The 25,205-nt window shown below is 43.7% G+C and overlaps 1 protein-coding gene across 7 annotated transcripts in view; it reads right to left on the bottom strand.

Moving 5' to 3' along the window:
• Positions 1 to 5,119: 5,119 nt before the first annotated feature.
• Positions 5,120 to 25,205, bottom strand: part of MSRB2 (methionine sulfoxide reductase B2) — a 43,626-nt gene continuing 23,540 nt past the window's right edge. Inside the window, exons 4-6 of one of the 7 annotated variants that reach the window (XR_012376082.1) lie at positions 20,095 to 20,272; positions 13,529 to 13,722; positions 10,274 to 10,390 (exon numbers count right to left, since the gene is read on the bottom strand). Coding sequence is in view for 6 of the 7 variants with exons in the window: in XM_025891936.2 (XP_025747721.1) it covers positions 9,998 to 10,390; positions 20,095 to 20,272 (571 nt within the window). In the remaining variant the exon portion in view is untranslated. The other 6 variants (XM_025891938.2, XM_025891937.2, XM_025891936.2 and 3 more) reach the window with 6 other exon arrangements.

The following is a 25,205-nucleotide window of genomic DNA, read 5'->3' on the forward strand; positions in this document are numbered from 1 at the left end:
AAACTTAGCATGGGTACATAAAGCATGTTGGCTTTTTAATGTATTTTTAGCAGTCACTCTGAATTGTGAATTTGCTTTCGAATCCAGAGAGTTTTTTAATGAAACAATTAGATAAATACATACATACATATATACACACATATATATAATAGAATCTATACACAAAGTCGATTATATATATTTATTTTTATATGTATATATTCTTTTTTCTTCTAGAAGGGTCCTGAAAGGGAGAGACTTTTTCAGCTTAATCAAAATAGGAGTCCCAGCACTTGTCATTATTGTGACTACAGGGAAAAGCACTGACAGGGACTGAGATGTCTAGTGGTTTAGAAAGTTTTAGAACATCTTCCTAGATATTGTAGACATAGGATTGAGAAGAATCTCCAGAAATCTCATTGGTTATATTCCTACGTTTGGATAATCTTGATACCCAAGATTTACACTGAAAGGAAAACGGTATTTACTGCCTTTTAGAAACGTCCCTGTCTTGTGCTTCAGTGACGCAAGCCCAAGACTTACTCCGGGAGGGAACAGAGAGAGGAAAGGGGCGGGAGAGTAAAGACCTCCAGCTGCGGTTCTCGGTGTCCAGGCTGTGGCAGTGTCCCCTGCGGTCCCCTGCCTGTCACCCCTGCTGTCGGGCCTGGCCCAGGCCGAGCAGCCACGAGGTGAGGTGGCCCCAGCCTGCTCCGGGTGAGATAACAAATCACGGGAACAGCGACAAGATGTTTGGGGTCACGAAGGGTTACATGCTGCCCGGCAACTTGCATATCTTAGCCTGTGCCCACCCTCCACCCCCCGGGGGTTCTCTGACAGACAATTAGAGCTTTTGATTTATTAGTGGCCACAGTCACTGATCAGGCCCCCCTGTTTCCTGGCAGTGAGCAGAACACAGAGCTTTGTGCCTCCCCTGCACTGGCATCCCCTGCTTGGCGACAAGGTGCTCGGAACTGCAGGTTAGCACCTACCTTGCGGTGCCCTGGAGCCGCTCTGCAGCCCCAGAGTGGCTGTGGGGCCATCCCTTGGGAGAACCGTCCTGGGACTCCATGGAAGGAACACGTGGACGGAATGAGACCTCACGGATTCTTGGCATTCCGGCTTTCCTCTCGTGACTGGGCTGGAGGTGCCCAAGAAAGCACCCCGGGGACCGGGGAACCTCTCCTCGTGTTTCCACAAATTGATCTGACAGCAGCGCACTGTGCAACCTCGGGCCAATCGCTAATTCCTCCAAGCTTCACTTTCTCCATCTGGGCAAATCAGACGTGGCTATGATGATCCCTTTCAGTGCCAATTCCATTTTATTCCAATTAGATTGAATGGTGGGCACCTAAAGGATGCTAGATATCCTTCTATGCCAGGCTGGGCTGAAACCATCATCCATTATGTCGCCTCCTCCTTCCAACGACCCTCCGAGCTGGGTCTTGTTCTTATCATGTCCAATTTTACACACAGGAAACTGAGGTGCCGAGGAGTTGGAGAACTTTCCTCGGGCCACACAGCTGGTAAATGGTAGACTCGTGATTCAGACTGTAGCTGGCGTCAGGGGCCCTGCTGCACCGTGAGACCCTAGCGGGGCAGTGGTGGTCTGGTTCCCTCCAAGGGGCCTGCGCAGGGCTGCAGGACTGGCAAGTGGTGGGTCCCAGAGGCAACGCTGGGTTTTATCTGATTCAGAAGTCTGCCCTCTTCAGTACTCTGCTGCAAGAGCTCCTGGGTGCCATTCTAATGGCAAACCCTCGGGAACGTAAGTGTAAATGCCCGATGGTGGGCCCTTTGCTACATCAACAGTGGCGCCGGCAAACAAAACATTATGCTTTAAAGTTATGCGTGAGAGTATTTATGTATGTTGAGAAGGTGTTCAAGATGCATTAGGTGCACAAAGCAGTTACAAAACAGCGTGTGGCTTAGATTCACAGGCGATCATGGGAAGAAGGGTAATGAAACAGAGGGAAAGATGGTTTCTAGCCCATTAGATTGGCAACCATGTAAACAGCCTGACAGTACCAAGCACTGATGAGAAATGTGGAAGTCCCTGGCATCTTGACATATTGATACCCTTCAACCAGCCATTCCAGCTCGGCATACACATCTTAAGAAACCCTTGAAGGAGGGCACACAGGAACTTGCAATGGGGATTTCCTTGCAGCAATGGTTGTAATAGTAAAATATTGGCTACAACCTAAATTTTAACAACAGAGGCGTAAGTGAAATATACATACAACAGAATGCTACCAGCTGTTTAAGCAAACCAGCTAGTGTTACTTATATCAACAGTAACAAATTTAACAGATCTAAATACTGTAGATGGGAAGTAACAGGTTTCCGATCAATCTGCACAGATATTACCTTTTATTTAAATACTGTAAACACATACACTAGACACACACACACACACACACACACACAGCCTGGAAGGAGACAGACATGTCAATTCATGTTATTGATTACTCTTGGGGAAAGAGGAAGGTGAGTGGAATCACAAAGAGAAACCAAGGGGATAGCAACTTTATCTGAGATACTCCATACACACACACACACACACACACACACACACACAGAGCTACGTACATTATTACCAGATGTTGGCATTCATCCACGCTGCGGGGGAACAGTGCAGGTATGCTTGTTAGATTACTCTATACTTTCTGTATTAAATTGTTTTCAATGCTCCCCAAGTGTGCTTTCATTTTTTAAAAATAAGAAGTATATATTTTCATGGGAGAAAAATGACCTCAAAGTATTTAGAGTGTCTATCTCTGGGCATCGGTTTATGGAGATTTAGATTTTCTTCTTTTTGCATAACTATTTTCTAAATTTTCCAAATTAAACATTTATTACTCTCATATAAGGGGGAAAAAAGTGATTTACATGGAAATTCTTGAATCTAGAATCCATGTGAGAAAGGAATTTAGAGCCCTGAGTGAGGTGTTTTCATCCCTGCCCTGCATTATGGCCAATGTTTCCACCCAGGACTCGAGTGTTAGCTGCTGAACAAAAATAGAATTATGACTGACTCTCCCTTTCCTCATCAAAAAGAATTTGGGGTTAGTATTAACTTTATAAAACACATGGGGTCAGGGTAGGCCAGTAGCTGACCACTTTCTGCAGATAAGAGGAAACTTCTGCCTTCATTTCTAGCTCAGAGTATGTCTAAAAGGGCTTTGGCTAAACCATGTAGAAGTTGGTTCAAAGATACGAATACCTTGAAATGATTTTGATTTACTGAGATATATCTATTTAATAGGAAGAAGAATTTGGACTGGCTGATTCTTCCGCTAGGGCATCCAAATACGTGGTGCTCCAAACTAGGACATTCTTGGAAGGGAAAGGACACCGCCAGGACAATCCGGGCACAGGGGGACATAAGGTCATCCTAACCACACACCTCGGAAACTCTTTGTGCACCCCATGACCCGGACGACCAGGCAGGTCTCCAACATCAGTCATCCGGTGGAGTATTCAGGGAGTACCTACCGTGACCCAGGTACTCTGTAGGTCCTGCAAAAAATAGCAGTGAGCACGACAGCCTTGGGGATCCCCCCTCTGAGCCCATCACCTCCACCAAGAGGACTACTTACCTTTGGTGATGTGTCCAGGGCCTGCTGCTCGAAGGCAAGGCGATGTCAGACTCTGGCTTAAGCCACACCTGAGACTTGCCATTTAATCCTGCCTTCAATTCCTTCATGGGAAACACTGGAGGGACTGTGGTTAAGTAGAAGCTGATAAACCAGATCCAGATGCTTGCAGCTCATCATCAAGAGAGGAAGAATGTAAATAAGTAATTACATCATTTTTGAATTGCAGGGGTAATTAAGTCATTTGAGAAATCCAGGGTGTGTGATGGGAGGATGGGCTCACACGTTTTTCCCAAGCAAGTGACAGTAAGCTGAGCCCTAGGAGTTAGGCCGCTAAGAGGGAAGGAAGGGGGTTCCATGCAGAGGAACCCCCGCATGCTCGAAGTGAGAAGGAGCATGGCATGGTTATGGATCCGAACAAGGCCAACGTGTCTGGAGCAGAAAGAAGAGAAGTTCACAGGCTTGGTTTATCTCTTTATTTTATGCATTTCACATATCGATCAAAGGCTTTGTGGAGTTTTGGAGTAAAGCAGTCAACAGACACACTCTGTTTCCTGGGAAGTGCCCAGAAGCTCCCAGGGCAGCAAGGGAGTGGCTGGACAGGCCCTTCCTGCTGCGGACCACAGGGGGGACACCCAATGTGGGCTCCACATGGGCGTGGGGGGGGCAGCAGCTGTATCCTCTCAGCCATTGCCCCCCACCCCCGCCCAGCCCACCGCACATTTTTAGGAGCTGACTGGTTTTCATGTCCCAAGCTCCTCTGCCGCTTCCTGTGTTCGGGTTTTATCTTTCAAGTGGCCCAGAAATCCTGTGTCCACGTGACCTCAGAGTGACAGGCTGGCCCAGCTGATCACTGGGCCAGGGGCGGATCAGGCAGGGCTAGCTCAGCCATGCTCTCGGGGCAGCAGCTTTCCTGAGGATCTTCACTGGAAGACGGACGGGGGATGTCAGATCCATGACACAGAACTTGATGAAGGCAGAGTGTCCACATTACATATAAAGTGCCAAAAATACAGATTTTGGAGTCAGAAAGACCTGGGTTTGAATCTCAACTTGGCCACTTTAACCCTTCACCTGTAAGATGGGAGTTTCAATACGTATCTCAGAGGATGGCGCATTCTCAGTAACCATCTGAACGAGGGAGGAAATGATTTTTTTCTCCCTTCTTAACCTCAAACACGCTGCCCTTGAGCTCATCTGCTCTGGAGGCTGGACCAGGGAAACTAGGTCGGCGCTGTCAGGACATCACAGATTCAGTGTGGAATTTTGGGGTAAGATTACGGCAAATGTCTGCTTGTTTCTCTTTTTTTGATGATGGTGACCTGGATCCATCTTTTCATTAGGGACTGCAAAGTGGTAGTGCAGCATGACATACCTACGGATCATCTGGATTACTTCCTTAAAGAGAAACCTCCCCCAAATCAAGGATTTGACTCTCCCCGAATACAGTCCCTATAGGAAAGGCAGGACTGGTGCTTGAGACCTTCCTTTTATTTGCCAGTCTCATAATCCATGTGGACTGCTACAACAGAATACAGTAGACTGGGTGGTTTATAAACAAGAGAAATTTATTTCTCACAGTGCTGGAGACTGGGAATTCCAAGATCAAGGCACTGGCAGATTCGATGTCTGGGAAGGCCCATTCCTGGATGGCAGACGGCCATCTTGCAGAAGCAGGATGAGATCTCCCTGGAGTCCTATTCAGGACACAATTACTCCACTCTCAGGACATAAGTACTGTCCAAGGCCCCACCCCCAAATACCATCACACTGGGCACTAGGTTTCAACGCATGAATTTTGGGAGGACACAAACATTTTGGTTATATAGCAGGCACTTTTCAAAATAATTACTTGGTTACCTAATACCCTCAAAAGTTGACTAATGGATGTTTTGTGTGTTTTTTTTTTTTTAAGATTTTATTTATTTATTTGACACAGAGAGCACAAGCAGGGGAAGCGGCAGGCAGAGGGAGAAGCAGGCTCCCCATGGAGCAGGGAGCCCGATGCAAGGCTCAGTCCCAGGACCCTGAGATCATGACCTGAGCTGAAGGCAGACGCTTAAGGACTGAGCCACCTAGACGTCCTGACCAATGGATGTTTTATTTTTTATCATTAGGAATTCAAGATTGACACATCCTTGAAGTGTTTTACTCTCTTGTGGACACTAATCATACTAATCCTCAGATTGTCCATCTTCAAACCGCGTGGGCCCTCTCAAGTTGGACCTTGAGTGCTTTTGACATGATCCTGGTTACGTGTTTGATAGCTTGCTTGCCATCTGGTTATGACAAAATGCTCCAGGTTCATCTTATACTTTTCCTGTCCCATCTCTGGGGTCATCTGTTTCTTCAAGGAGCCCGGGTTCCTTCAGTGGGAAATATTTAGAGACCACAAACTACTTCCTGCCACTGGAATGTTCCTTGTTTTTAGGCCTTTTCATGGATAGAGTTAGGAAATTAACTTTTTAAGATAAAAAAATGAGTTTAATATGATTGCATACTGGTATTTCTCACTCAAATCGAAAACTATAGGGTCTTTACTCAACCTTATTCATCTTATATGGGTTTCTCTTTTCTTCCATCCTGAAAATCCCAGTTCCCAATGACACCAATGTAATTATGCCAAAAATATGATACTGAAAATGGTTTAATTTTTTTTCTTTTGAAGTTTTTTTTTTTTTTTTTTGGCCTAGGGAGTAGCCCATTATGGATATACAGTCAAATTATCATGTTGTAGAATCACTTAAAACTGTGCCTCTCTGTGTAGTTATTACACCAACATGATGGACAGTTAGGTGCATTGTTTCACTTTGGTCTTGATTATTTGGGGACTGCTTTTTTATTTTTTATTTTATTTTTTTAAGAGAGAGAGAGAAAATGCATGCTTGCGCATTACTGGGGAGGTAGGGGGAGGCGGGGGGGCAGAGGTAGAGGGAGAGAATCTGAAGCAGGCTCCACACCCAGCCCAAAGCCCCACACGGAGTTTGATCTCATGATCCTGAGATCATGACCTGAGCCAAAATCAAGAGTCAGACGCTTAACTGACTGAGCCACCCAGGTGCCCCTGGGGATTGCTTTTTTAAATTTAATTTGTTTTAAAATTATGTAAAATATTATAATGGTTTCCAATGCAAATCTACAAAGGAGGGTTTATTTGGAGAAGTCTCCCTCTTTTTTAGATGAATAGTAGGATACTACCCACATTTTTCTCCACTGTGATTTTTTTCACTTACTATATCCTGAAGATCGCTCCAGAATAGCATATAGAGATATTCTTCATTTCTTTTTATAATTGGATAATACTCCACTGTGTGCCCAAGCATAGTTTATTCAACCATCAGCCTACTGAAGAACATTTGGATCGTTTCCAGTCTTGGTCTCACTAACAGTGCTGTAGTGAATACCATTGCGCAGTCTTGCCAATGTATCTTTGGGATCAATTCCTAGGAGTGACATTGCCAGGTCAAAGGGTGGGTGTAGGTTTTCCGGTAGATATTGTCAAATTGCCCTTAAATTGGTCGTGCCATTCTGTATCATGAGACCTGTTTCTCCATAGTCTCACCAACAGAGAATGTCCGCAAATTTTTGGACTTTTGCTGATTTCATAGGTGAGAAAATCTCAGTGAAGTTTTAATTGAATTAATTTTTTTTGAGATTTTGTTTATTTACTTGAGAGACAGAGTGAGCACAGAAGGAGAGGGAGAGGCAGACCCCCGCTGAGCAGGGAGCCCGATGCAGGGCTTGATCCCAGGACCCCGGGATCATGACCTGAGTTGAAGGCAGGCACTCAACGGACTGAGCCACCCAGGAACCCCTAACTGAATTTTTTAATGTCAGTATTTACTATCAAAATTAGGATAAAGAGGGAAGAAATGTTTTGTCTGGCTAACCTCTTTAATTTAGCATTATAATCATCATAGGTACACGGGGTACATCCAGGCTTCACTAGCCTGTGGCTACAATATGAAGTACCATCTATTTTTTTATTTTTTTTAGAGGGAGAGAGAGCGGTGGTGGAGGGCAGAGGGAGAGGGAGAGAGAAACTTAAGCGGGCTCCACACCAAGCATGGAGCCCGATGCAGGGCTCAATGTCACAACTCTGACATCGTGACCTGCCTGAGCCGAAACCAAGAGTCAGATGCTTATCCAACTGACCCACCCAGGCACCCCCCCCATTCATTTTTAATGCCCAGATTACCATAGTTTGAGGTTCCCTAAACATACTTTAAAGGGGACATAGCAATCCTCATGTCTCATGGGGGAGACTCATGGGGGAGTCTCCACAGGGGGCCTTGAAGGCAGCACCAAGCAGGCTATTAGCTGCAGTCACCACAGCAGGTTGCTGGCCCCTCTCTCTGGCCTGCACGTCGCTCCTGCTGGCGGCCATGAGGCATCCCTGCTGCTGGAGGGTGCCGGCTGGGAGGACATCAGCGCTGACCACAGCAGGGCCACGGTCCCTGGAGGTAGCAGGACACCGCTCGGATGTCTCTGAAGAGGCCGGGAAAATGGCTGCCCCCACCACTGTGCTAACCCGTCTCCCGCCCTCTGCCCCCCATCGTGCACCATTCTCCTCAAGACTCTCCTGAAGAGCTCCGGCCGCTTCTCTAGAACCTTAGAGAGATGTTCATGAAAAGGGTCCCTTCCTCGGATGGTGGAAGCCCCCCGGCCCTCCCCCAGGGGCCAGAAGCAGAACGGAGGCTGTCCTCTGCTCTATAAACACACACCCTGGAGTGCAGGCAGGTACGGGAACATGAGTTACACCCGCAGCATCTTCTTAGCGCCTGATGTACCCTCCTGCGGCCATGACCTTCCATCTTGCCGGCACTCAGGCAGAACGCACAATTCGGGGCCTCTTACTTGGAACAGTGAAGCAGGAATTCCTCACTGAAAACTAACTCCTATCAGTTTAAAAAGCAAAATAACTGAGGGAGTGGACAATATTACTTGAGGATGCATTTACACACAAGTAATCCTGGAGCGCACACACATTAACAATACAAAGACTAGTGATATGAAAGATTAGTTTTGATCAATAGCCTTTCAGAGATTTACCTAGAACCGAAGAGGAGATTTTAAATTCACAGAAAGCATTGTTAAGCAAGCAAGAGTAAGCATACTGATTGAAATGAATTAGGAAAAAATGCCCCACTTTGGAAACAATTTCCTAAAGAAAAAAAAGTACATAAATTCATAAAATAGTCCTAGGACTCATAAATATTGCAATTCTCATGCAAGCACTCCTACATTTCAAAAAAAAAATCACAGAAGTGAAAAAATGCTTAAAGGCTTATAAGAGGTTGATTTTTTTTTTTTACTGTTTTATTTTTACTATCATTTTCATTAATTGGTTATTCTGTGTCATAAACTATCAACCTGTTAGTTTTAGAATGAGCCCGAGCCACTTTTGGTAAGTGCATCCTGATCTCTGGTGGTTGGGGGGGGGTCCCTGGGCTCTGGGGGCTTGCTGTTAATGGCAAAGCCCTTTGAAGCTTAGCTCGGACATTCTGCAAGTGTTGCTGAACTGAGTTTAGTCTAGGCCTCACCGGCCCACTGAAGATATTCTGTAGAGGGTCACGTGGTAACCAGGTCTCAATGCATGTTGGCAATGGGGGACCCTCTGTCTGTTCCTCCCAGTCCTGCCTGCTTCTGAATTGCCCGAGGGAGGAGGCCCTAGGGAGGGTTCTTACCATGCAGTCATTATTCTGATCCTGGAATGACAGCTGAGCCTAGGCTCCAGGGATGACGGATGTCTTAGGTAAGGTGGAAATGGTCACCCAAGGGGCTCTACAAAGGGACCCTCCCTTCCATTCCTGACCCAGACTCCGGGCCCAGGTGCAATGGCTTAGCTCCGGTTGGGGATGTTTCTTCTCTGCTGCACCGTGTCTTGCTGACTCTTCTCAGTGTCAGTCCCCTGCCCAGGTCACCCTGGTCCTTGCCATTGGCATCCCCCGGTCCTACACCCGTTGGAGTACTTGCAGGGACAAGAGAGGGACCCAGGCTGCAAAATCACAGCATCAGCTGCCCATGGGGGTGTGAGAGCCGGTGCCCCCTGACCAGGGAGGTGGCGCCTCTCCCCCTCAGCAAGGGCTGGCCCTGCTGCAGGCCTTGGTGTGCGGGCTCCGGGAAGGTTGCGAAGGGCGGGCAAGGAGGCCATGCAGGATGGCCACCCACTTATACAGAGCTCTACCATATTTTCTGCAGCTCTCAGACTCTTGGGCCTGACCTTGGCCTTGAGAAGTCCTCAAGTCTATTCCGCTGCCTGAAATCAGGATCACACCCAAACTGTTGTGCAAAGCGCACACCTTGCTTTTTCCACAAGAGAAACCACCTAAGCCAATGTCCACCCATAAAGACCACCCCCGGGGCGGGGGGGCGACTGGCATGAGGTTCAGGAACCTTGGGTGCCACGGCCATCACTAGGTAGTTTAGTCTCGCTGGGATTCGGGTTGTTTATCTGTAAAAATCCACTGGGGGTTGGACCCAGCGACTTTTCGTTCTCTTCTTTGTGTAGCAGGGCTTGGTGCTGGGAGTCTGTTACTCTGGGACTGACCCCGCCGGACTAGCATCTGTGGGCGAAGCCAGGCTCCGGGGTGGGGGTGGGAGGGCTCAAGGGGAGCCCTGGTGACCCCTAGAAGCATATTCTCTGGAAAAGGCATCAAGTTCGGTTCTAAAGTGACTGACGCGCTAATAGATTTGGGAGCACGGGGCGCTGTCTCCCAACATTTAAGATGCCTCGGGTGATTCCAGCAGCTTGGATTGGGCAAGGCGAGCCTCCTGAGCAAAGCCGTGCCTGAGACTGTGAACTCAATCAAGCGGCCCTGTTGATATGGAAGCGTAGAAAATAGATTATTTTAATTGCTAATTGTTCTTGAGACCCCTACCAAGGTATTTTTTTTTAAATGTAGTCTAAATGTTCTCCTCAACAGGCACTGTGAAGGAATGATAGTTTATTCAGAGGCTGACATGCTGCTGATTGAAATACAAAGAAGGGTAATCAAGGTTGTTGTTTTTTTTTCATATGGCTTTTCACATTTACAAAGAAAATGATTTCAAGGGGTACGCACTAGAAAGAAACAAGCTGTAAACAGTTACCAATCAGCCAAACACTCCGATTACTAGGAATGTTCCCTCCACCCTCATCTCTTCCTCCCCCCGCCCCCAGGATAATTGGCATCTAAATGTAACAGGAATTATTCTTTTGTTCAGAACTCTCTGGGACGAGGATAAAGAGTCAGCCTTGAGCGCATCCTGTTCCAGCACTCCAGGATCTTGTCTTGGATAACGTCTCAGATACAAATGTCCCTCCCTCACACAGGCTGGGATGCAGCCCCAAGGGATGCCCCCTTTTCACCTCAGCCGGCCAGCCACGAAGGCCACCTCCCCACCCCTGCTCCCCAGAGCGAGACTTGGGGGACCCTCAGTTGGTGCGTTCTAAGATGGGAGAAAGGTCGGAGAGTATGGGCAGAGGAGACTGGACAGATGTAGAAAGCAAGCCTGTGGACGACTCATTCTTTGAAGAACTCCTCGCTTGCTGGTGCCTTGATAAAACGGCCTTTTCCTGGAGTCCTCAAGCCCCAGAGGCCTCTCGCGGGCCACCTTACAATGCCAGGGCATCAGTAGGCCTGGGACTCTGAAGGTCACTGGTAATGTTATGTGTTCAGGTCACCCTTGCGTCGGGGGGGCTGGGTCATGCTGTTTATGGCTTATGCCAGGGCAGGATCAAGCCACAACTGGTAACTTTTGAGAAACGTCCTTGGGTTTTCACTCTTTTTTAAATCTAAGTATAGTTAATATACAGTGTTATATGAGTTTCAGATGTACAATATGATTCAACAAATATATGAGGAACAGGCCCCTAACACCCCCCCACACTAATGGTGTGTCCAACACGCCTGTGAGGACGGGAAGAACACCTGCAGAGTCATCAGCCTTCAGACTGAGGTTTACACCTTGGTAAGTGTGTGAGCGTCTACCTGGGCACGTTTCCAACTCGGTTTTTAAGCTAAACCTAACTTCATGATTCAGGACAGGATGTATGCGCTGGTGGCGATGTGACATGTGTCTGCTCCATTCTTTCCTTTCTTTTTAATTTATTTTTTATTTATTTGAGAGAGAGAGAATGGGAAAGAGAGAGAGAGTGCATGTGCAGGGAGGAGAGGCAGAGGGAGAAGCAAGACTCCCCACTGAGCAGGGAGCCCGACGAGGGGCTCGATCCCAGGACCCCGGATTCATGACCTGAGATGCTCAACCAACTAAGCCCCCCAGGCGCCCCTTTCCTTTCCTAAATGCAATTACAGCCAACCCAACCACTCAGACCCTTTGATCAGCCTGAAGGAAGCATGCTTCAGAGGAATACACACAAACTAAGGAGAAAATCGGAGACGAGCAAGGAGGAGCTCTCCCTCCAAAAAGGAGCCCTGCTTCCTGGGCTTTACTGCAATTTCTAATTGTATTATTCTAATTTTTATTCTATGATTCCCATTATTTTTTTCCAAATTTTGGTGTCCTCAGTATATCTACCTTTAATCCATCCTACTGTATGTTATTCTTTTCCTCACTCACTCCTCTTCAGCCATACTGGTCTCCTCACTGTTCACAACAAACACTCCCACCATATGAACTTTATGGTGTGAGTTTCTCTCTGCCCAAATGCTCTTCCCTCCTCTGCCAGTCTTCCCAGTGAGGCATTCCCCCAACTACCCGATCTAAAATTATAGCCCACCCAACATACTTTGTCTTCTTCCATGCGTGATTTTTCTCCATAGCACTTAGCACCATCTAAAACCTTATTATACTTATTAATTTATCCCCTGCCTATCTCCTCTACTACAGACTCTTATAGTTCCAAATGCGGGCAGGAGCTCAGAGATTTCATCTGTGTTGTTGATTGCTGTGTCTGTCGTAACTAGAGAAGAGCCCAGCAAACAGCAAGTACCCCTTAAATACTTGTTGAATAAATACTTGAATGGACGAGTGATGTTGGCTTAACCACTCCCCACACCCAGGCAGCCCAGCCTTCTCTGAGTGCTTAGGGCCCTCGCTTCGTTAGAGTCCTGCCCTCACCACCCCCAACATGTCTGGAAGATTTCTGTTATGTCTTATAGGTTAGCAATATAATTTGAAAACATCAGTATGTTTCAGGCAGGTTCTGTTTTGTCTTAAACTATTTTGTCTTAAAGAATCTAATTTTTCATACTGATCAAAGTGAAAGTTACATTTTATTCTTTTAATATCCTATTAAATTCATTTTGTCAGTAATTTGCTTAATGTTTCCACATCTATTTTCTTAGGTAAAATCGGTTTATTTCCTTCCTTTATGTTATCCTCCACCTTGACAGGATTTAATGTCAGTGTTGTGTTAGTTTTGCAAATATTAAATCTATGTATATGGCATATGAATTGTTGGAGGTTTGAAGGAATTCACTCATGAAACTCTCCACGTCCAGAGTTATTTTTGAGAGGCAACTATGAATAATTTCTAACGTTTGCTCTATGCATATGTCTATTCAGATATTAAGATCTTCTTGGGGTCCTGGCTGGCTCAGTTGGTAGAGCATGCAACTCTTGATCTCAGAGTTCTAAGTTTGAGCCCCATGCTGGATGTGGAGATAATTTTTAAAAATAAATTCTTTTTTTTTAAAAAGATCTTCTTATAGCAATTTTGATAATTTAATGTTTTCTACAGAAATCATACATTTCAACAAAAAGGCAGCCTACTGAATGGGAGAAGATATTTGCAAATCATATATCCAATAAGGGGTTAATATCCAAAATATACAAATAACTCATAGAACTCAACACCAAAAAATAAATAATCCAATTAAAAAATGGGGGCAGAGAACCTAAAGAGACATTTTTCCAACAGAGACATACAGATGGCCATCAGACACATGAAAAGATGCTCAACATCCCTCATCATCAGGGAAATGCAAATCAAAACCACAATGATACATCACCTCACACCGGTCAGAATGGCTGGTATCAAAAAGACAAGTGTTGGGGAGGATGTGGAGGAAAAGGAACACTTCTGCACTGTTGGAAGGAATGTAAATTGGTGCAGCCACTATAGAAATCAATCAGTATGGGAGTTCCTCAAAAGTTAAAAATGGAAATATCATATAATCCAGTAATTCCACTTCTGGGTATTTACCTAAAGAAAATGAAAACACTAATTTAAAAAGATATATGCACCTCTCTGTTTATTGCAACATTACTTACAATAGCCAAGATATGGAAGCAACCCAAGCGTCCATTGAAAGATAAATGAATAAAGATGTGGTGTATACACACACACACACACACACACACACACACACACACACACACACACGAATATTACTTAGCTGTAAAAAAGAATGACATCTTCTCATTCACAACAACACGCATGGAACTAGAAAATAAGTCAGATAAAGACAAACACCATATGATCTCACTTATCTGTGGAATCTAAAAGAACAAAACAAATGAATAAACAAGCAAAAACAGAATCAGACTCATAAAAACAGAGACTAAACGGGTGGATGCCAGAGCAGAGGGGGATGGAAGGATGAATGAAAGACGTGAAGGGGAATAAGAACTGAACACTTCCATTTATAAAGTCAGTCAGTCACAGGGATGAGAAGTCCAGCATGGGGAATACAGTCCATAGTACTGTAGTAATTTTGTATCATGACAGATGGTAACTGTACTTAACCTTGGTGAGCATTTTGTAATGTATGTAATTGTCGAATCACTATGTTATATACCTGAAACTGATGTTAATAGTGTATGTCAACTATACTTCAGTGAAAAAAAAATCCATACATCTGTATTTCTCAGTTGAGCTCTACAGAGCATGTGTTAACAATTTAAAAATTTCCTGTATCTGTTTTTATGCCCCATATTTTATTTCTATTTTAGTTCAGATGGATAGTCTTTCTTCTTGATTAAAGCTACTGGAAGTTTGTTCTACATTGTTGCTGCTTTTCAGAGACTCATTTGATAATTTACTCTAATAAATTTCTCTCCTAATTCATTGTGCCCTCTTAATTTGTCATTTCTTTATCCTATTAAGATATCTACTAAGATTACCTTACTCTTTTTTCTAACTTCTTTAAACGAATCTTTTACTTCACTTACTTTCTTTTATAAAAAAAGAAAAGCATTTAAGGCTATGAATATAGTATTGACAATATCCTATAATATTTGATATGTAGTGTTATTTCTTAAATGTCATATAATAGAGAATTTGTCTCATCCTTGTTCTGGGTTCCTGAGATAGAGCTTTTAAACCCTTGGAAATTCCTGAGTGGTAAGAGTGTCTTATTCATGAAGGGCCATTGGACCTTACCTGAGTTTATGCTAAGGAGATGACCTGGTTGGGGGCTGGTTATGATGGTAAGACCGACCATGTGATTAGAGGATTGTGGCTTTGAGTTTGAGCCACATGATAGCAGCCCAACCTCCCTATCTCTGGGAGATAGGGAAGGGGGAATAGACATTGAGTTCATTCACGTGATTCAATCAGTCACGCCTATGTAATGAAATTCCAGTAAAAACTGAACACTGAACCTCTGGTGAGCATCCTGGTTGCTGAGCATATCCATGTGCTGCGGGGGGTGATGCAACCTAATTCCACAGGGAGAGGGCACAGAATCTCCGTGTTGGGACCCCCACACTATGTGTTTCTTCACTGACTGGTCTTGATTTGTGTCCTTTAGAATAAAACTGTACTAATAAGTATAGCACTTTCCTGAGTTTTGTGAGTCATTCTAGTGAATTACTGAAACTGAAGGAGGTCCTAGGAGCACCTCTGAATTTGTAGCCAGTTGGTCGGAAGTTCAAGTAACTTAGGAGGTACCCCTAAACTTGCAACTGGCAATGGACATGAGAGGAGTCTTGTTGAGGACTGTGCCCCACACTCTGGGTGGTTAGCATCAGAATTGCAATATAAGTCAAACTAGTCTCTTATGGAATGTTTTGGGCTTTTTGTTGTTGCCGCTAAGGTAGAGGAACAGGCAGCCCAACACATAATCCAATGATCATTTCATCAGTCATGACTCTACTAAAATAAGTCATTGGTTTCAACTTCTTTCTGACTATGGCTTTTTTTTTTTTTTTTAACCCTGTGTGTATGGGTGCTAATTTGATGGTGAGAGGTAGAAATACAGTTACAGTATATGAAGTTAATCTATAAAATTGCCAATCCAATAAAAAATTATTAATATTCTCTTCTGTGGCCAAAGAAAACCATGTCTGGAAAGTAGATGAAAATCATATTCTATTAAATTGCTATCATTCCTCCACATGCATTTTTCAGCGCTTCAGTGTGAGAGTGCTTACACAGTTGGTACTTGGTTGGAATGGCAGAAGCCTCCAGAAAGGTGGGTAGACTAGGATGCCAATAACTGTTCCTATTTTTAGGGGAGGCCTTTCTTAAACGAAAATACGGTCAGACTGAAAACTTAACAGATATTGTGGCAAACACTCCCGAAATCAGGCATACCACTATGGCAAAAAGTGCTACAGAGATGGTCACTAAATGGGGCTAAGGAACCTTTCCGATTAGTCAATATTTCTGAATGGCCCTTTTCTCCAACCTCTTAGTCTGGAGGATTACATCTGAGATGTATGAGAGCCCACTACTGGACATTCCAAAAGGCAAGAACATAGGACTAAAAATCAAAAGAAAAAATATACCCATGGGTGATCCAGATAGTGAAGATGACTAACCAGGGCTTTTAAAACTATGCTTAATATGTTCAAGAACAAAGATTAAAAATCGGGGGGGAATACACATTTTTCTCTGTTGAAGATGGCGAACTTCAACAGAGAATTAGAATGCATAAAAAAGAAATTATTATTTTAGGTATAACACTTAAAAAAGGTATAACACTTAAAATTAAGACTTCATAAGATGTGTTTAAAAGCAGATGGAGCACTCACTCAGTTGTGTCCGACTTTTGATTTTGGCCCAGGTCATGATCTGAGGGTCGTGGGGTCAAGCCCCATGTCAGGCTCTGCACTGAGTGGGGAGTCTGCTTGTAATTCTCTCTCTCCCTCTACCCTTCACCTCCCCCACTCACGGACTCTCTTTCTCAAACAAACAAATTTTAAAAAATAAATAATAAATAAAAGCAGACTAGAGGAGCCAAAGGATAAGACTGGTAAGTTAGAGAGCATGTTGATAAAAAATATGCAAACTGAAGTACAGAAATTTAAAAGAATGGGAAAATTCAGAAAAGAATCTTAGAGATATGTGGGATGCAATAAATGGTCTTAACTTTGTGTGATTCACACAAAGTTTTAACTTTGTGTGATTCAAGTTCCAGCAGGACAGGAGTGAGGTCAGGGAAAAAGCAATAGTGAAGAGAGAATAAATCAAATTTTCCAAAACTGATGAAAAGATTCAAAGAACTCTGTGAACCCCAAGCACAATAAATACAAGGACAACCACACCAGAGCACAACATACACTGCTGAAAATCAAATAAAAAGAGAAATTCACAAAAATAGCTGGGGTTGAGGAGGGGAATACGCGGCTTTCAAAGGAGCAACAATATCACTTACAACTTATTTCTCAGAGAAAATGATGGAAGCCAAAGACAATGGAACAAAATTTTTAAAATGCTGAAATAAAATTTTTCTATATTAGAATTCGATAGCCAGGGAAAATAATATTTCCAAAATGAAAGGAGACAAAACTCATCAAAATTATACATTAAATATGTGAAACTTTTTTGTATGTCAACTCTTCCTCAATAAAGCTTTAAACATTTCAAAGGAGAATAAATACATTTCTCAGCCAACAAAAAACAGAAGATCTGTCACTAGGAATCATGAACTAAAACAAAAAGGAATTCTTCAAGCAGAAAAAAATAATCCCACAGGGAAACAGGATTTTAGGAAGAAATAAGGAGGAACAGAAAGGGCAAAAATGTAGGTAAATATAAATATTGACATATAAATTAATAATGATTTGTGGGGGTTAAAATGTGTGTAAAATTAAATACATAGGGATAGTAACACAAAATACCGAAGGGTGTTAATGGGGTTAAAGTGTTCTGAGGTTAGCATCCTTGGAGAAGTAGCAAAAAGTAATAATTTTTATACAACTGTGACAAGTTTAGGATGCATGTTGTTATTTCCAAGGTAACCACTAAAAAAGCTGCATAATGCATTACAAGCTGATAAGGAGAAGAAATGGAATAACTGTTTCCTTTCTATTATGTCCCAAATAATTTAAACACTTTCAATAGCAAATTATTCAAGACTCTCAATTTATGAAACAGTTGAGTTCCTATTAGTGTTGCTATAACCAAATGCCTACTAACATGTAATCTAATTTTTTTTTTGGTATTTGATTTAGATTTTTAAAAAAATATTCCAGGTTTTTAAAGATTTTATTTATTTATTTGAGAGAGAGAGAGAGAGTGTGTGTGCACGAGCAGGGCAGAGGGGGAGGGAGAAACAGACTCCCCGCTGAGCAGGGAGACCAATGTGGGGCTCAATCCCAGGACCCCGGGATCATGTCCTGAGCTGAAGGCAGACGCTTAACCAACTGAGCCACCCAGGTGCCCCACAGTGTTGTTTTTATAAAAGAGCAACTTCATAGGCTCAGACAAAAAGCACACATAAAAGTTTACTCAATATTTTATTTGAACATGTTAAAGCTTAACTTTGTAGCCACTTTTACTCATTATCACTGAAATCTAACTAACTCCCACTGGAACTTATTTGCCAGTAGAAGGGACAAAACCAGAATGTTCAAGACATTCTAAAATTTTGAAAAAGAATCATGCATCCCATTGATCACCATATGTGCCTCCCAAATGCTGCTCTTCCATAATTCCAGTCCTTGGTACTTCTTTCAATGCTGGGATTATTGATTACTCTGATCCCATATTTCCTTCCTCTTTTCTCTTGATCCCTCACCTATGTATGTCCACAAAGGACTTAACACCATGGAAAGTTCAGGGTAGTTTTGTAGGAATTTTTGCTTTGTAGTCCATTAGTTTCTTAATATTCCCAAAGAGCCACGCCCTCTGGTCCCAGGCAAAGCCTACAGAAGTCAATTGGACGGAAATGGCTGCCCCTCTGTCATTCTGTGAAATTTCACCATCCAAGCTGGAGTTGGGGTTGGGCTGATTCCAGGTAAATCAATTACAGAAGTTGGGACTTGCTTGGTGCCAGCAGCAAACTTTGCTTAGTTTGGTAGTAAATAAAAAAAGTCATTCACATAAACTGATAATTGAGGGTGTAAATGAAGCAGTGGCGATAGAAAGGGATCCTTGGAGACAGTCAGTGTTTCCTTGGTTTGAACCTCAGGGCCACACTGTTGATGCAAAACCTCTGACCACTAGGCCCGGGTCCATCAGGAAACACATGGCCAAGATGGGCTTCACACTGCAAAGGAGAGAAGCCTCTGTCATTTCTCCACTGAGACAAAGTTCTCTAGACAAACTAGACCGGTGAACCCCACATGGCTGCCCCACTCCAGTGTTTGTGTGGGGGAAAAAGTCCATCACAGCAGAATGCACGTAGGAAATGAAAGAATGCCGGGGCGCCTGGGTGGCTGTTGGTTGAGCGCCCGACTCTTGGGTTTTGGCTCAGGTCATGATCTCACGGGTTGCAAGATCGAGCCCCAAGTTGGGCTCCGTGCTCAGTGGGGAGTCTGCTTGGGATTCTTTCCCTCTTCCCCTCCCCCACTCCCACAGTCATGCGAGTGTGCACTCTCTGTCTCTCTCAAATAAATAAACACATCTTTAAAAAAAAGAAATGAAAGAATGCAAGGCATGGTAGAGGTAAATAACTATCAGTGAGAATGTGAGCAAGTTATTTAACTTAGGTCTTGATTTATTCATCTATAAAATGGGAACTAACAATTATGCCTACTTAAAGCTTTTGTGATGATTAACTGATACAGTGCACGTAAAGCATTAATACAATTCCTAGGTTAAGTACTCGATAATGTTGCAACCAGTGTATTATTATGGTTTTTTGATGATGATAAGACTATGCTATGTTTATCTGCTTGCCTCTGGTGTTTTAAAAAACTAAAAAAGTAAGCACCCAAGGATATAAAAATGAGCCTGTTGTCTGGATTTAAGGCACCATCTCCTTCCAGACCCGCGGGAGGAATAATGTGCCAACATTCCCTGCAGTGCCCCTCTGACTTCTGGTGACGTGCTGCAGAGTGGGAAGGAGGCGGAGAGATGCCGAGCACCCTGGGCCTTCCTGCTGTCTGTCCCCATTCAAAACAATGTGCAGGGCCAACTCCTTCTTTCAGACCCTCACTCTGGCCCATCTCTGGAAGGCTAGAAGCAGGAAAGGCTACTTCAGCGTGGCTCAGGAAGGTTCTTTCTCTTCCTTACGGTGCCCAGAATCATGGGAGAGAGGGATGAGAAGCAGCAAGCATAGAAACCCAGCATGCTGCAGTGACAAAAGTACTCCTAGGTTTTAACACCACATAGACTCTCTGTGGCACCTGGGCTGGGGCAGCATAGGGGAAAACCAAACAGACAAAACAACACAAAAAACCCCACCTGCTTGCAGATAACCTCGGTGCGAGTTAATCCTAATGAGGTGTCCACACGTCTCAGGATGCCCGTGTCCCTTTCATCAGAGCCAGACGCCCTGTGCGCCTCCGAAAAGGCAGGCCACCCGGTGCCGGAGCAGTACTTTTTCTCGGAACTGTGGAAGACATTCACCAGCCTGCAGCTGCTAAGACGTTATTAACATACAAAGAGCATTTTATGACCCAACTCATTTTGCTACCCAGCAGGGTCTGACCCCCTCTCTCCTCTGCCAGATCGCCAGGCCAGTTACAGGAGCAATCCATTCCATGGGAACTTCGTCCACTGCACTTTCACTATTAAACACATCTCATCGTTGTCAAAGGACCTCTTGTTCCTTTGATGCTGAAAGCCTCTCTCTATCGGACAGGGACTGAAAAACACTAGGGGCTTTGTGACCTGTGATGCGTATTAGGAAACCCAGATCAAATCCCAGGGCTCTAAATGTAGGCAAGGGGGAAATGGAAATGAGACACTCGTGGTCACAGGAGGGCATGAGGGTCTGGGCCCAGCAGCCGGAGGCCTGATGAAACGCCCACTGTCAGCAGCGGGCCCTTCGGGTTACCTGCCTGCCTGTGGGGATTCCAAAGCTGCCTCTGCCATTTCTTAGCTGGGCGACACTGGGCAGGCTCCGTACCCCCTCCAGGCCTCATCTGCCACTGCCAGTGCAGGGGCCCTTCTGGGCAAGTCCCACAGGAGCTAATGATGCCAAGGTGGAGAGGGCCAGAGGGGCCGACCAGAAGAGTGGGAGGGCAACAAGCGAACCCACTCGCCACAGAGCCGCTCTGCACGTGCTCTGAAGGTGCGCTCCCTCAAATGGCACCAGGAAAAGAGAGTGAAAGTTTTTTAATGGCAGGGAGACAGCTCTCTCTCTAAGGAAGAGGGAGAGAAATGCATTGTAAACTCTGCAAAAAACAAAAAACAAAACAAAAAACCCAAAAAGCTGAGCAAAGAGAAGGAAAAGTGGCAAATAATCAAATCCCAAGACTATGAACACAGAAGGAAGCTCAGTTTAGTGCACAAACCCCAGCAGAAAGTCTAGGGTAATGCAGTCATTCTCAAACGTTTTCATCTCAAGACTGCTTTATACTAAAAAATTACTGAGGATCTCTTCTTTACATGAATCATGTGTATCAATGCTTAACAAAATTAGAAATTATAACAATTTAAAAATATTTCTACATTATTCTTTAAAATAATAAATTCATTACCTGGTCGCATAAGTAACCTATTCTTCTGACAGATAACTCTATTTTCCAAAATGAAACGAACATTTAGTGAGAAGAGTTGTGCTGTTTTACAATTCTGTAAGTCTCTTTAATGTCTAGCTTAAAAAAGGAAAGACCATTGACTCTTCATATGTGCTTCTACATTCAATCTGCTGCAATCTTATTTTGACTGAAGTATATAGGAAGATGTGGCCTCGTGGGCAGGCAGTTAGAAAAGAGAGGGCCTTGTAGATCCCCGAAAAAGGTCCCAGGAACTTCCGGGGTCTTCAGACCAGGATTTTAGAACTTTGAGGAATAAGGGCCTTGACTTTCAACAGGTTTGCGCATGAATCCAGGCTCTGATACATCTGTGTGACCTTGGCCAGTTATTTACTCTTTTAAAGCCTCAGTGCCCTAATGGGTAGAACTGTAATGGCCTTATTACCTCACAAAGCTGCTGAGAGGGTTACCTGACATATTTTCTAGGTACAGTGTATTTAGCACAGTGTCAGACATATGGTACATAAGTCAGTAGCTACAGTGTTTTTTAAACATCATTACTATTAATAACAGATACCCATGAAATTTGAGCAGCCCTGGGTCCAATTTTTTTTGCAACCCTTTTTGAAAGGGTTCAAAACTATTCATCCGAGCTACCCTGGCCCAGGGAAAAACATTTTAAGTGTCTTTTTATCACAGCCTTTCCACTCTTAATGTTACATGTAACTAGTGATCATTAAAGGCATTTTGATGGAGAATTATGAATATAGTAAGTTTTTTAATGAATGAATCTAAGGCTAATAAAAAGTCATTTAAAATGTTTATGGGAAACAATAAATCTTTATTGATGCAATATACAGAATCTGGAGATTTTACCAGGGAATATGAGAGGCCCATCATACATAATTTAAGAGTGGAAATCTAACTTTAAGGCCAGTTTGAAGTTCCAATATACATAGTTAAATGATTAGCAGATTATAAAGCTCTCCCTTGGAAAACTAAAACCATAATGGATCATCTCTTTTCATATACACAGAGGTGGGTATTTTTTAGTGTTTTTTTTTGTTGTTGTTCTTATGTGTTTGTGTGTTATATGTTTGCATGTTTGTTATATGGTTATTTGCATTGATTTTTCTTCATTTCTGGAAATTCTACAGCTCCCAAACCAACAGCAGAGGCACCTGGTGAGAACTGCCAACTCTGTAACATCTTAGAAGAATTTCCACTCGTTTGGAGGAATGGGTACTCACAAAAGGTTTTTCACCAGTGTAACTTAGTTCCTTGTAACACGCAGGACATCCGGATGTGATGTAAAAAGGTAAGTAATATCAGGCTCTCAGATTCCCTCTATTCTGAGGAGATGTAGGAGCATGAGACATGTGGCCCCACGGTCGATTTTAATCAACACTTCCCGAATTGGTATGGCTGGGCGAGAGTGGGAAGGAGAAGAAAGGGGAACCACAGGAAGCGGGGGCAAAGTCACATGACTCCAAGGTTAATAAAGCAACAGACTGGAGTCCCCAGGGGAGCGAGAACATCCTAAGAGTGTTCCTGACCTGGAAACCCTGGATCAGAGGCCTCTGGCTCAGAGACGAGGTGTGTATCCCGGAACACGCACCATGGTGGCCGTGTGTGAAAGCAGCGTTGCAGGCAGCAGGCGGCCCAGCGGCCCAGAGGCAGCGGTCCCACACCTACCTGACTCCTTCTGGGTTGACCAACTTTTCGCCTCATTTTGACTCTACCTATACGAGCATTTGAAGGAACGATTACTTTTTCTCCAGCCCTGCTCGCTATTATTAAGGCCGGAGACCGGGATGGCAGGGGGAGACACGAATGAGATGTAAAACAAGAGTATCTTCCTAAGACTCTCCTCTTGAATGGGAAGCATGCTCAGGAATATAATCTCCACTTTCGGACTCTCATTAACTAGCACACATTCACAAGAATTCCTCATTATCAGAGATTTACTCATATAGATAGCCTGAAGAAGGATCTATCTCTACGAAGAACTGTTGCTCACGTGTACTGAGTGCTTGGCATGTGCCAGGCATGGCACGGGTGCTTTTGCATGTACTACCTCGTAACTCAGTTGATCCTCTCACAGGTTTCCGAAGTCATGCGACCACGTTACAGGTGAGGAAATCAAGGCATGGACTGGTTAAGAGACTTGCCCAAGGACACACAGCAATGGAGCCGCGATGTATACCCAGGCACCCTAGCCACTCTCCTATACCATCTCTCCTATAAACAAATACATCTTTAAGAAGAGTACATTCTGGAACATAAGAGATTCTTACAAATATATTCTTATTTCTCCCAGTCTCAGTTACAGTAGCAACAGCAGTAGCAGGAAAGTGGAACAGAAACTTACTCCAAAGTCCCTAAGAAAAGAAAATAGAAACTTTTCAACCAAAACTAAATGATTAAAAAAGAAACAAGTCAGGCTGGTGAACTGGCAGCTCAGCACAATGGCCTTTGGTAAACAGGCTGTGGAGAATCAGCTGGTTCTCCCGCTAGTCTTGGCTGCTTCACTATCTCCATGACCTGCGGTTGGTCACTCAACTTCCTTAATTTGGACTAGCATTGTGCTAATACAGAAGCCACTGGTCACATGTGGGCTTTTAGGTTTAAATTAGGTAAAATTGAATAAAATTAAAGATTCATCTTCCAGCAGCATTCTGAGTCCTCAAGAGCCACATGTGGCTACCATATTGGATAGAGCAGATACAGAACATTTCCATGATCACAGAATTCTCTACCGGACAGAACTTTGCACTCTGGTCTCAGGTCCCGCCCTGCTCCAGCATTCTGAGAATCCATGACTGATTGCTGTGGTGAGGGATGGTGGGCACTAGGTAGGAAAAGGTCTCAACTTTGCTAGTGCAGAAACCGGAACACCAATAAAGTCAAAAACTGAAGAATGCAAATTAGAAGAATGCTCTTATAAGGGTGACTTCTCATCTTTTGTTTTCACAGTCCAAAGATAGAAAAGAACATCCATCTGGTTACCACAGTGTAACAAGGCAGTCCTTTACATCTTCACATGGCACACCTTTTTTTGACTAAAAGCAGGTTGGCCACCTCAAGGTCCTATTTCTCCTCCTTAACAGAACCAAATGTCAAGGAATAACTAATGTCTCAGAAATATGTGTCCCACATTTTACTTTGTTGAGATTAACCTGCTTCTCTTAGTTTTCCCCAGGCCATCCTGGGCCGACCGCTACCTAGAAGTCTCCTCACCAGCCACTGACATAGTGAACGAATCTGAGCAAAGACCTGCCCTTCCGTAAGCATGAAGGGAAATCAATCCTAATTGTTCCTCATCCTTGCAGGCAGGGACTGGCTTTCCAAATTCAGCCCACATTAGCAGCCAGCAGCCCAAGAAAGCCCAGTCTGCTCAAAGCCCAGAGGATGTAATGAAGCACTGCCTAATGGAAGATTCACAGAGCTGGCTTGATTTATATTTTATTCTAAACCAATTTAGAGTTGATGCAGAAGAAAGGAAAATATCTTTGAAGTTCTGAAAACAGGACTTCAAAGATGTTTTCCTTTCTTCTTCATCGAATCTACTTTTTTTAGACTGTTTCCGGCATGTCTAAACAAAAAAGCCTTTGTTGAGAGATTTCAGATCCTGATTGACTTAAAAGAGGCTTTGAAATCTAGGGACAATTAAATTTACTTTTAGCTATATAGAAGAGGGCATGGTATTCACTACTGTCAAGCACTGTGGGGAATCTATCCTCATAAAATTCTACATTTCCCAAATTAAATTATAAACCCATTTTCCCTTGGAGAGATATAGTTTTAATCACATGGCCAAGCAAATACCATTATGGTTTAGATTTCTTTAAATACTTTCCCAGGAAAATATTC

Source organism: Callorhinus ursinus, unplaced genomic scaffold (assembly GCF_003265705.2).
Source record: "Callorhinus ursinus isolate GAN/ISIS: 27379988/994484 unplaced genomic scaffold, GSC_fseal_2.0 scaffold63, whole genome shotgun sequence".
In the NCBI taxonomy this organism is placed as follows: Eukaryota; Metazoa; Chordata; class Mammalia; order Carnivora; family Otariidae; genus Callorhinus; species Callorhinus ursinus.